Genomic DNA, 12,946 nt, shown 5'->3' with positions numbered 1-12,946 from the left:
AGCCGCTTTTCAAGTCCAGCGTGGAAAACCATTTCGTACCAGATAGCGAGTCCAGAGTGTCGTCAATTCTTGGCAATGGGTAGCTATCCTTTTTCGTTACGTCATTCAACTTCCGGTAGTCCACGCAAAACCTCATTTTTCCATCCTTCTTTTTTACAAGTACTACCGGTGAGCTCCATGGACTAGCTGATGGTTCGATGACGCCGCTGCCGCTCATTTCTTGAATGATTTGACTCCCAACTTCCCGCTTCGCCAGTGGAACACTACGTGGAGCTTGACGGATCGGCCTCGCATCTCCAGTGTCAGTTTGGTGTTTCACAACGTTGGTGCGGCCTGGTTTAGAATCATCCTGGTCAAATATGTTCGCGTACTTTAGGAGCAGTTGTTTTGCCTTACTCTGATAGGGGTCCTCTAGCCCATGCGTCCATGCCGTGATATCATTTGAAAGATCAGTATTACTAGATGAAACGTATTCCTGGAGCTGTTCACAGTTAATAACTACTTCGGCCTCTTGGCATCTTCCCAAAATAGCTCCTTTGGTCAAATTGAATGGTGACTTGAACTCATTGAGTACTCTTACCGGAATACGCCCATCTTGTTTTGTCATAGCCAGGGTTTTTCCTACAAGTATGTTCAGTGCTGATTCACTTGCTGCTTCGACAACCCACAATTTGTTTGTCCCACAATCTCCATCTACCTTTGCCCAGATGACTGCTTCTGATTTTGGTGGTATTTGCTGACTCTCTTCCACTCGTTTACTGCTGTAGCCTCTCTCGTAGCCGAAATTAAGTGGCACATCCATGTTCTTATATCGCATCGTCTTGCTTTGCATATCGATCTTGATGCCTTGGTTGATTAAGAAGTCCACTCCAATTATGATTTCATCAACAATACCTGCCACTATAAAATTGTGAAGTACCGTGACGTTCCCAATTGCTACTTCACATTCTACTTCTCCAATTACCTGGGTGTCCTCTCCCGTGGCTGTACGTAATCTTGCTCCAAGCAATGGTCTTATCTTCTTGTTGACTAAATCCGCTCGAATGATGGAATGAGATGCACCCGTATCTACAGTCAGTAACCGTTCCTTTCCGTCCACATGTCCTCCAACAGTAAGATTGCTTGACCTTCTTCCAATTTGCGAGATAGAGATTATGGGGCATTCAATTGAGGGAGCCAGCTGTCGCCCCTTGCGGCTGACTCGCTTTAGTTTAACGATTGAGTGGATTTGGAGATTTGCTCGTCTCCTTCAGCTCTGCGTTTACGGCCACCCACATTGTTGGAACTATTGGAATTGCTACTGCAATGACGTGCAATGTGACCTGGGTTACCGCACTCGAAACATTTCATAACTCCGGCATTTTTCTGTTGTGATCCCTTCAGAGCTTCCAAAATTGTATCTCCCCACTCCGGCCTTTCTACTTCCACACGATGAGCTTTGTATACTGGTTTACTCAATAATGACGCCGTTTCCTGGGTCAATGCATGGGATACCGTTTCAGAAAATGTTTGCTTTGGGTTCGCGTATGTGGCTCGCTTCGTTTCGACGTCCCGTATGCCATTTATAAAGCTCTGAATCTTCACTCTTTCCGTGTATTCCACGGGTGCATCCGCATTTGCAAGATGAGCGAATCTTTCAATGTCCGAAGCAAACTCCTGCAAAGTCTCGTTAGCTTTTTGGTAGCGGTTTTGCAATTCTATTTGAAATATCTGTTTCCTGTGTTCGCTTCCGTATCGCCGTTCTACAGCAGCCATCAATGCGTCATAACTGTTCCGTTCGTACTCTGGAATAGTCTGTAAGATTTCGGCAGCTGGTCCTTTCAATGCTACGAAGAGTGCGGCAACTTTATCTTCCACCTTCCAGTTGTTCACTGCTGCGGTCTTCTCAAACTGTAGCTTAAAGACCTGGAAAGGAACAGAACCGTCAAAGGATGGTGTTTTTACCTTTGGATTACTCGCTGAAACTGCTGGACGATTTAATTGTAACTGCTGAATCCGATCTTTCAAAGCATCCATCTCAGCTTCCATTTTATCTTGTCGTTCACTAAAACCCTCCAACTGCGATGATATGCGATCCTCTTGCGCTTTCAACTGCTGAGCCAACTGAGATATCATATATGTCCTCTGTTCTTCCAGTTGCGATGCCATATATGTCTTCTGTTCTTCCAGTTGAGATGACATTTGCGACGACATTTCTGCCATACGCGTTTCTTGTGCTTCAATCTTCGATGTAATCTGTGTCGACATTTCTGACATACGCGTTTCTTGTGCTTCAATTTTCGATGTTATTCGTGTCTCTTGGGATTCCATCTGTGATGACATTGTCGATGTTTGAGCAGATATTGCAGCCAAAATCATGTTCAAGTCTGTGCTCGTAACTGTCTGCGATGTTTCGTTTTTCTCTTCAATTTTTGTTACTTCCTCGCCATCAAGATGAAAGTCATACTCTTCCACATCAATTCCTTCCGCTTCCATTGCCTCTCGTAGCCGTGCCTGAAGTTCAAGTTTAACGCCGCTTGTATTCAATCCACGGCTCTCCAACTCCTTTAGTTGCTGAATCTTCAATTCACTGAACTTTGCCATGTCCTTGTTGTCCTCTGGAATTTATTCAACAATTCCTCTTCTGACACCAATTGTAACGATTTTGCTGCAAATCCTCTTATTTGCCCTTTTGCTAAGTTCGAATCACTAAACTGTTGAATACATAACTCCAATATTGAGGAATGGAAAAATGGCCTTTATTAAAGTACTTTAAAATCACACGTATATTTTGCTACTCGCTGGCTTAATAACCAAACTGATTGATAACTCAAATGAAACTCTACTATTGGCCGCCAGATCGCGTGCTTAATCAAACTGATTGATAGCTCAACTCAAACTGAATTACTTCTTACTCGCTTGCCCCGCTTTTATAGTTTACGCTGCATACTTCTAGGCTCTTCGATTTCCAGAACTTACTAGTTGTTTCGGCTACAAAATCGCCAGCCACAACTACGTGCACAAATTATTGCCCTCTCTTATAAGCTTATAAGTAAATGCATCTGTGTGTGACATCTCTCTGGGCTGCCTTATATATGTGTATACTTGATTTGATTATTAACGTAAATACTGCTTGGCATGGCCTTAGCATCGCCTTAGTGATGGGATAACTTAGTGATGGTAATATCCGTGACAATATATTGTTGCAGCAATGCCACACACAAAGAATACCACACCTATTTAGTGCAGGTGGCCTCTTTGACATTTGTGCTCAGAGTTCCTACGTATGTATGTATGTATGAATTTACAATGTTCGCGAACGAGAAGTGAGAAGGAATACAATAGATAAAACGAGCTAAAGGAACAAATGAACTAAAAGGACAATTAGAACCGAAATCGAAGATCTACTTCACTTGTTCAGTTGAGAGACCCGGTCAATTGAACAAGTTCAGAACGAAACGACCCAACTCTAATATTGATATCAAGTATTTGACTCTCTCTTTTTTTTTGATGTTGGCATATACCTACATTTAGGTATATTTAAAATGGTTTTAATTCAGAAATCTAATATAAGTTCATTAAACTTAAGGCAACAGAAAAATTGGGTTTTCCGTATCCGGAACGAACTCACCAGGTTTCAAACGTTGTTGTGGTTGTAGGTGCTGTTGCAGCAGGCCTATATTCGGCGGCCCTGCTGTTGTTGTTGTTAAAGCTGGTGGTGTTGCAGCAGGCCTATGTTCGGCGGCCCTGCTGGTGTTGTTGTTCAGGCTGGTGTTGTTACAGCAGGCCTATGCTTAGCGGCCCTGCTGTTGTTGTTGTAGCTGGTGTTGCAGCAGGCTATGCTTAGCGGCCCTGCTGCTGTTGTTGTTAAAGCTGGTGTTGCAGCAGGCCTATGCTTAGCGGCCCTGCTGTTGTTGTAGCTGGTGTTGCAGCAGGCCTATGTTTAGCGGTCCTGCTGTTGTTGTTGTAGCTGGTGTTGCAGCAGGCCTATACTTAGCGGCCCTACTGGTGTTGTTGCCGAATGCCTATATTCAGCGGCCCTACCGTGGTTGTTATACCTGGTGCTGGTGGTAAGCCTAGTGGATGGGGTTGTGGTTGAAGTGGTTGCGCGGTCGAGGTGGTTGTTGTGGGCACCGCGATGGTGGTTGGCGCAGGTGGTGGGGGTTGCGCTCGTGGTTGTTGCGTCGCAATGGTGGTGGTTGCGTCTGGTTGTATTAGCGCGTGGTGTTAGCGCTGTTAATAGTGGCCGTTTTCGTTGGTATTGTCGTCTTCGTCGTAATCGTCGTGTAGCTCTCAATAATGGCGGCTATCGTGGATTCCCTGAGCAAGTATCGGTTTAAGCACACACACACAAATTTTAGTGTCGATTTTAAATATGCACTATTTTTATATATGAAAATATATGTAAAACCTGCACTTTAATTAGTGCTTACTTGACTTTTATATATGACGTTACGTTAACAAAATTACTCGTTTCTTTGTGCTATTTTGTAAGTGGTTTCAGTGTGCAAGCAAATGGTTAGCAGGTGGTCGTCGTTGGGATTTCTTGCAATACGAACTCCGATGATTTCTTGTCTCGCCTTTTTTTTTTTTAAGTATTTTAACACTCCACTTAAAAGCTTTTTTAATAACGAAGTTTAGTGTTACTGAACTGTTTTTGTGTGTTTTGTCTGCTAAAGTTGCATGATTTTCATTTAGAATTTTCCACCCGCAGCTAGACTTAATACAACGCTAATATCGCAACAAAACAGCAACTGCGACGCACCAACGACACCAATAGCTATCACACCGCCCAAATTCGTTTTTGTTTCAGGCTATATTTTATACCGACTTTTCCACTTGTTAGCTTATTTACTTGAACGTTCTTTGGGTTCTCGTTTATTTTAGTTCGAACTATACTCAAGTTTGCGTTACTTATAAATTAAACGTGAACAAATATTATCGAGAGGTACAACCTTTCGCGACCACCACGCTGCAAGAAAAAAAACCTTCTCTTTTTTTTTTCTCTGCCCAAAAATGGCCACACACGCCATGGTCTTGTAGAAAAAATTTCCTTATTGCGACTGCGCAGTGGAACGGCGCCGTTAAATAGCATGATTTAACTGTGGTTGTCATGGTAGAACCATACAAGGTGGTAGTCGCGGTGACAATCCTGCAGCCATCATTAAAAGTTCGATATATTTCGTTTTTGTGAACCGATGGACTAATGTCAAAATCGTACTGCGCTGAAAGTTAATGTGTCAATTCGTATGAAACTGCTAGTCAGCTGTCACCTTGTATAGTTACGCCATGGTGGTTGCCGTTATTGGGAATTTTTCCACACCATTGGATTATTTCGCGATGCCACCTGCGCGAAATTAACAAAAATTTGCTTTAACCACTCCAGGCAGACATGAGTGAGGGTGAATCCTACCTTTTCCCTATCACTAGCCAACTGGTACGTTCCAAGGGTGAATCTCCCAAGTGGACCATAACACTTTATATCAATGGTATTTCATTTCCCAAGTGGATTTATAACAATAATAATACGAAAAACTTCAAATTTAAAAAAATGGGCGTGGCACTGTCTCTTTTATGACTAAGCAATTTTCTATGTTTCGGGAGCCATAACTCGAAGAAAAATTTACGGATCGTAATAAAATTTGGTACACAAATTTTCCCTATAGCAGGAAATATTTCTAAAAAAATGGACGAGATCGGTTAAAGACCACACCCACTTTTATATAAAAGATTTTTAAAAGGGTCGTAGACGAATATAATAAGCTATAACTTAGCAAAAAATAGTTTTGAATCAATAGAATTTTACTTTCTAAATTGAATTATAACATTAAATTGGAAACGCTAAAATTTTTGAAAATGGGTGTGGGTGGCACCGTCCCTTTTTTGTCTAAGCAATTTTCAATGTTTCGTCAGCCATAACTCGAGGAAAAATTTACATATCGTAACAAAATTGGGTACACATATTTTCCCTATAGCACGAAATTTCTAGTAAAAATGGATAAGATTAGTTAAGGGTCACGCCCACTTTTATATAAATAACTTTAAAAAGTGTCATAGGCCAAAATAATAAGTTAAAATCTTAGCGAAAAATAGTTTTGTACCAATCGTATTTTGTGCCATTATAACAAGAAATGGGAAAAAATTCAAATCTTGAAAAATGGGCGTGGCACTGCCCCTTTCTTACAATGCATTTCCCAACGTTTCTGGAGCCATAACTCGACGAAAAATTTGGTGCACATGTATGCCTTTTAACAGGAAATATTCTCAGTAAAAATAGACTAAATCGGTTAAATCGCCTCTTTTATATAAAAGATTTAGTAGATTTTAGTTCGTTAATAACCCTGCCCTTTTTATACTCAGCTGAGCAGAGCTCACAGAGTATATTAATATTGTTCGCATAACGGTAATCCGTAACGGCATAAACTAATCAAGATAGATATAGACTTCTATACATCAAAATGATCTGGGCGAAAAAAGAAATTTATTTAGCCATGTGCATCCGTCCGTAAACACGATAACTTGAGTAAATTTTGAGGTATCTTGATGAAATTTGGTATGTAGGTTCCTGGGCACTTATCTCAGATCGCTATTTAAAATGAATGAAATCGGACTATAACCACGCTCACTTTTTCGATATCGAAAATTTCGAAAAACCGAAAAAGTGCGATAATTCATTACCAAGGACGGATAAAGCGATGAAACTTGGTAGGTGGGTTGACCGTATGACGCGAAATAAAAAATTAGTAAAATTTTGGACAATGGACGTGGCACCGCCCACTTTCAAAAGAAGGTAATTTAAAAGTTTACCAAGCTGTAATTTGGCAGTCGTTGAAGATATCATGATGAATTTGGCAGGAACGTTACTCCTGTTCCTATATGTGTGCTAAATAAAAATTAGCAAAATCCATATATGTAATACTGCTATATTGCTAATAGAAAATGCTCGCAATGTGTTTTGAATTCGAAATAATAACAAGATAGCCTATAAAATTTTTGTGGTTGTAGCAGCAGCTGTGGACAAGAAAAAAATTAAATTTTGGTACATTCGATTATTGAATACAAAAACAAAAACGTTTAAACATCAATATATCGGCACTCTGATGTTTGGGAATGTACCTAGCCTTTTGTAGCAATATAGGAGTATTACATATATGGCAAATTAACGAACACGCCCACTTTTAAAAAAAAAATTTTTAAGTAAAATTTTTACAAAAAATTTTATATATTTACAGTATATAAGTAAATTATGTCAACATTCAACTCCAGTAATGATATAGTGCAACAAAATACAAAAATAAAAGAAAAGTTCAAAATGGGCGTGGCTCCGCCCTTTTTCATTTAATTTGTCTAGAATATGTTTAATACCATAAGTTGAACAAAAATTTACCAATCCTTGTGAAATTTGATATAGGCATAGATTCTATGACGATAACTGTTTTCTGTGAAAATGGGCGAAATCGCTTGAAGCCACGCCCAGTTTTTATACACAGTCGACCGTCTGTCCTTCCGCTCGTCCGTTAACACGTTAACTTGACCAAAAATCGATATATCTTTAATAAACTCAGTTCACATACTTACCTGAACTCACTTTGTATTGGTATAAAAAATGGGCGAAACCCGACTATGACCACGGCAACTTTTTCGATATCGAAAATTATGAAAAATGAAAAAAATGCCATAATTCTATACCAAATACGAAAAAAAAAGGAATGAAACATGATGATTGGATTGGGTTTTTAACGCAAGATATAACTTTAGAAAAAACTTTGTAAAATGGGTGTGAAAGGCGTCCACCTATTAAGTAGAAGAAAATGAAAATGTTCTGCAGGGCGAAATCAAAAGCGCTTGAAATCTTGGCAGGAATACTGTTCGTGGTATGACATATATAAATAAATTAGCGGTACCCGACAGATGATGTTCTGGGTCACCATGGTCCACATTTTGGTCGAAAACTCCTTCACATATACAACTAAGGGCCACTCCCTTTTAAAACCCTCATTAATACCTTTAATTTGATACCCATATCGTACAAACACATTATAGAGTCATCCCTGGTCCACCGTTATGGCGATATCTCGAAGTGGCGTCCACCTATAGAACTATGGCCCACTCCCTTTTAAAATACTCTTTAATACGTTCTATTTGATAACCATGTCACACAAACACATTCCAGGGTTAGCCTAGGTTAATTTTCCTACATGGTGATTTTGTCTCCAAAGCTCTCAGCTGAGTATGTAATGTTCGGTTTCACCCGAACTTAGACTTCCTTACTTGTTTAATTTATGTTATTAGTTTGTCATGTTTTTTTATTTTTATATAATGTCTTTTTAATACAATTGTTTTGTTTGCCTTTTTATTTGCTGTTTCCAGAATCGCTTCCAAAATAAACCAGAAAAATATAAAAAATTTCTCGAAATTCTTCACACTTATCAAAAAGAGCAGAAAGTAATTAAGGAAGGTAGTCCAAATCAAGGAAAAACGTTAACCGAACAAGAAGTTTACACACAGGTGGCCAAGTTGTTTGGACAAGATGAAGATTTACTTAGAGAGTTTGGCCAATTTCTACCAGATGCCACTAATCATCAAAACGCGCAATATATGTCAAAGTCGCACAATGATCACAAAAGATCAAATGCGGCTGGAACTATGGGCGGGGGTCCAATGAGTGGTACGTCTAGTGGTGGTCCTATCGGTAGTGCTGGCGGTGGCAGTAGTCATCATATTACCATACCATCAGCGTCGGGCTCTCCGTTACATCTTAATACCGGTGCAACATTATCTCAGATCGGTGGCAGTACACACGCCGCTGCATTAGGCAACCTATCTACCATGAATACGAGCGTTAGCATCAAATCGTACAATAACACACAACAATCCCAAAATCATGTGATCAATACAAGTGCTGTTAGTGGGCGTGGTGGAGAGTTAGTCTACGATAAAGATTTCCATCATCATGTTACGCTTCATCCTAGCAGTAGTGCATTGCATTTAAAGGTATTACATGAAAATGTGGTTTCTGGTGCTGTCCATGATCAATCAAATGCGGTAGGAGGCGTACGTAACTACGAAAAAGACACACATCGCAGTAATCATCAAACGGGTAGTGGGTTAAAATATCTACAGGCAACCAGCTCCAATATTAGCAGCGTTCCTGGTCACTCCTCGAAGAGATCGCCCAGTTATGGTTCAGGTATGGGAGCTTTGGGTGGCAGTGGCAATACCACAATGAATAGTGTCGGTATGGATCGTATTAGTATGAATTATACCCAGCAAGTGCTTGGTGGATCACAACATCATTTTGCAGCTACACGTCGTCCAGCAATCGATGATGGCGGAAGTGGTAGTGGTGGTGGACCACCTCCTGCTAAAAAAACATAAGCCTATATGCAAGGATGTATCTTTTTCGGAGGCATCGCGTAAATGTACGATCTCCGATGCGGCGTTCTTTGACAAAGTTCGTAAAGCACTACGAAATTCTGAGGTGTATGACAACTTTTTACGTTGTCTAACTCTTTTCAATCAGGAGATTGTATCAAAGACTGAATTGTTAAATTTGGTGACGCCATTTTTGAGTAAATTTCCCGATCTTTTGAGTGGTTTTACCAAATTCCTTGGACAACCAGTAACGCAACTGTCTACAGGGAGCGGTGGCGGTGGTGGTTCCAGCATATTCGGTTTAGAAGAAATTCCTATGCAGGCGGCACATCGGCAGAGTAATCTCGGCGGCTCAGCAGTAAACGATCGTCAAGGTAATCATCAGGGTGGTGAGTTGGCACAAGATATCGATTTGGCGTCATGTAAACGGCTTGGAGCATCCTATTGTGCGTTACCACAATCAATTGTGCCGAAGAAATGCTCTGGACGAACAGCATTGTGTCGCGAAGTATTAAATGATAAATGGGTCTCATTTCCTACATGGGCAAGCGAGGATTCGACGTTTGTAACATCACGCAAAACACAATTTGAGGAGACGATTTACAGGTAAATTTGTGTTTTTGTGTAATAAATCACATGTGCATCTTTGTACCCACATACTCGTATCTATGTCAAACCAAAAACAAAACACAAAAATCATATTCATAATCACATAAACACACCATTTTCTTTTGAACACGACTCTAATTAATCATTTAAAACCACCAAATTCTAACTAAAGGAATATTCACAGGACGGAAGATGAACGCTTCGAATTAGATGTTGTAATTGAAACTAACAGTGCAACAATTCGCGTTCTCGAGGGAGTGCAAAAGAAAATGTCACGCATGTCGCCAGAAGATTTGAGCCGATATTATTTAGACGATTACTTGGGTGGCACCTCACAGACTATACACCAACGAGCCATACATCGTATATATGGTGACAAAGCTGGTGAAATAATTCAAGGCTTAAAAAAGAATCCATCTGTTGCTGTGCCAATTGTTCTAAAGCGTTTGAAAGTTAAAGAAGAGGAATGGCGGGAGGCTCAAAAGGTAGATAATTTCAAAGGTCGGCGATAAAAGGTGTATTTATTTTAGGGGTGCAAAACATATAAAGTCCTCTTAAGTCCAAGGAAATTCGCAATTTCAACACGAGCTGACCATAGGGGGATTGGTGTTAGAGCCAACATTTGAAAAGTTAGTTGGTGTCATGTGGGGACACATCGTCCCTGTATGGACATACATTACGTATGTCGGGGTTGATTCCGGACAAGTAAGAGTTTAACCTGTTACAGTATCCAGAACGAAGTTGGGCCAGGATGACTCGTATCTCCCTTGGCAGTGTGCTTTCTTCTCTGCAAGACCGGGCGCGGCCTGACAAAGGCGTTTGGGCTTCCTTATGCTTGTGTGGTAGGCGGAGCACCACACCACGGCGGTCGCTTTTATTCACTCCTAACATAAATACACTTTTTATCGTCGGTCTTTCATTTATGTTCGATAATATTTTTGTGCAAGTTAAAATTGAACTTGTGTAGGAAGTAAGCTACATCATACATATATATATATAACAATATGTGTGTGCAATCTTTTAGGTCTTCAATAAAGTGTGGCGTGAACAAAATGAAAAGTATTATTTGAAGTCACTCGATCATCAAGCAATCAATTTCAAGCCGAACGATATGAAGGCGTTACGTTCCAAAAATCTGTTCAACGAAATTGAAACGTTGTATGATGAGGTAATCGGTCTTCTTTTGATGCTAATATGCTGTTTGTAAAATAAAAGTTATTAATATTGTTCTTCAATTTTTTTAGCGTCACGATCAAGACGATGAGAATGGCGAACCTGTTACTGGTCCACATATCGTGTTACTATATAAAGATAAAACCATACTTGATGATGCTGCGAATTTATTAATTCATCATGTAAAACGTCAGACTGGTATACAAAAGCAGGAAAAGACTAAAATAAAACATATACTACGGCAATTTGTGCCGGACTTATTCTTCTCAGCGCGACATCCTTTAAGTGATGATGAACGAGAGGACGGTGAGTACATTTTTACTTCACGCTGTGTGATTATAACATCATTTTTTATTCCAAAAATCGAATTAATTTCATTTGTTATCATGGCGAGAGTGGAAGGGAATGCAAATTATTTCTTATAACGCAATCGACCGGCTAGGAGTCTTGGCGTAAAGGAGCTCCTTATGTGTTTTGTAAAATGTAATGCAATCGTTCAGTCTATTGATAAAGCATTTAGTACATTTTATTATTAGTACCTGGGCGACCGAGCTTTGCTCGGCAATCTTCGAGTATGCCGCATAACATACTTTGTTCCACATGTCATCATTAATCAAACTCTAATTTTTTATATGCACTTATATCATATATTGTTACTTACCAATATTTGATTTCCTTAGAAATAGATTTCAAAAACATATCAAACACTAACCGCAAAATGAACTGAAATGAAAAATTTGAAATGGGCAGTTCTAGCCTATAGTATACGGGATTGTTATGGCAATTATTTTTTTTTCGAGATTTGATTGCATGGAGGAGGACCTTGTTATCATTGAAAGTCCCAATTCCAGGTTATTGTCCAATGCATGAGATGATTAATTTCTGGATTAACTTTCCAAAGTATGTATGTAATTTTGGCTCCACTAGTACACAATGGTAATAAATACCAACTGGCCAGTACCATGTGTAGCAGCTTGCGATTTGGTATTTATTCGGTTTTTACTTGGCACCACGCCATGTTATATTCTGCCTCTAGTGTTCAACGGGAGAAAATTACCATGGTGAGATATCTTTTTGCTATGCTGAGAAATCTTTCTAATAGTAATATGTGAGAAATTGTAATTATTCATTTCATATTTGCCAAAAATATGAATGTAAATATATTTTGCTAGATTTGCCACGGTGATTTGATATTGCATTTCATTTTTATTATTGTGTGTGAAATTAAGAAAATTAAGTCGAATCATGTGTAAGATTTTTTACGAAGATTTTTAACTTGTTATTGTAAAAAAAAAAACTAAGGCCTATCAGCTCATTAAATTTTTTACCATAACAAGTACTTAAAAGGCTATCAAAAATCATCAATAATGAAGATTTTTAACTTTAATGTTATCCTTTAAAGTTTTAATAGAATATGAGTAAGTAGAGTACTATTTCGTCCAACTACCCCAACCGTAAATGGCAACCCTACTCAAAAATGTCTATTGTAATGCGGAGTGAAATACCTTTGGTTTAATACCCATATCGGCATATCTCATGCAATTTTTTAAAATTCCGAATAGGTGCAAACCTAAATGGCAATCCTACTCAAAAATGTCCCTATTGTAATGCGGAGTGAAATACCTTTCGTTTGATACCCATATCGGCATATCTCATGCAATTTTTTTTAATTTCGAACAGGCGGCAACCCTACTCAAAAATGTCCCTGTTGTTGTAGCGATTAGGTTACTCCCCGAAGGCTTTGGGGAGTGTTATCGATGTGATGGTCCTTTGTCGGATACAGATCCGATACGCTCCGGTAACACAGCAC

At 39.4% G+C, this 12,946-nt stretch overlaps 1 protein-coding gene across 1 annotated transcript in view; it reads left to right on the top strand.

The window, feature by feature from the left end:
• The window catches only part of Sin3A (SIN3 transcription regulator family member A), a 127,872-nt gene that overhangs the window by 87,100 nt on the left and 27,826 nt on the right, over positions 1–12,946 (top strand). Inside the window, 5 exon segments of the mRNA XM_067773904.1 lie at positions 8,350–9,345; positions 9,347–9,960; positions 10,136–10,448; positions 10,988–11,131; positions 11,208–11,442. Coding sequence (XP_067630005.1) covers positions 8,350–9,345; positions 9,347–9,960; positions 10,136–10,448; positions 10,988–11,131; positions 11,208–11,442 — 2,302 coding nt within the window.

This window comes from Eurosta solidaginis, chromosome 3 (assembly GCF_040869045.1).
Source record: "Eurosta solidaginis isolate ZX-2024a chromosome 3, ASM4086904v1, whole genome shotgun sequence".
NCBI lineage: Eukaryota > Metazoa > Arthropoda > Insecta > Diptera > Tephritidae > Eurosta > Eurosta solidaginis.
Note: the sequence above shows the minus strand (reverse complement) of the source record. Positions and strands in the feature narration are given on the sequence as shown.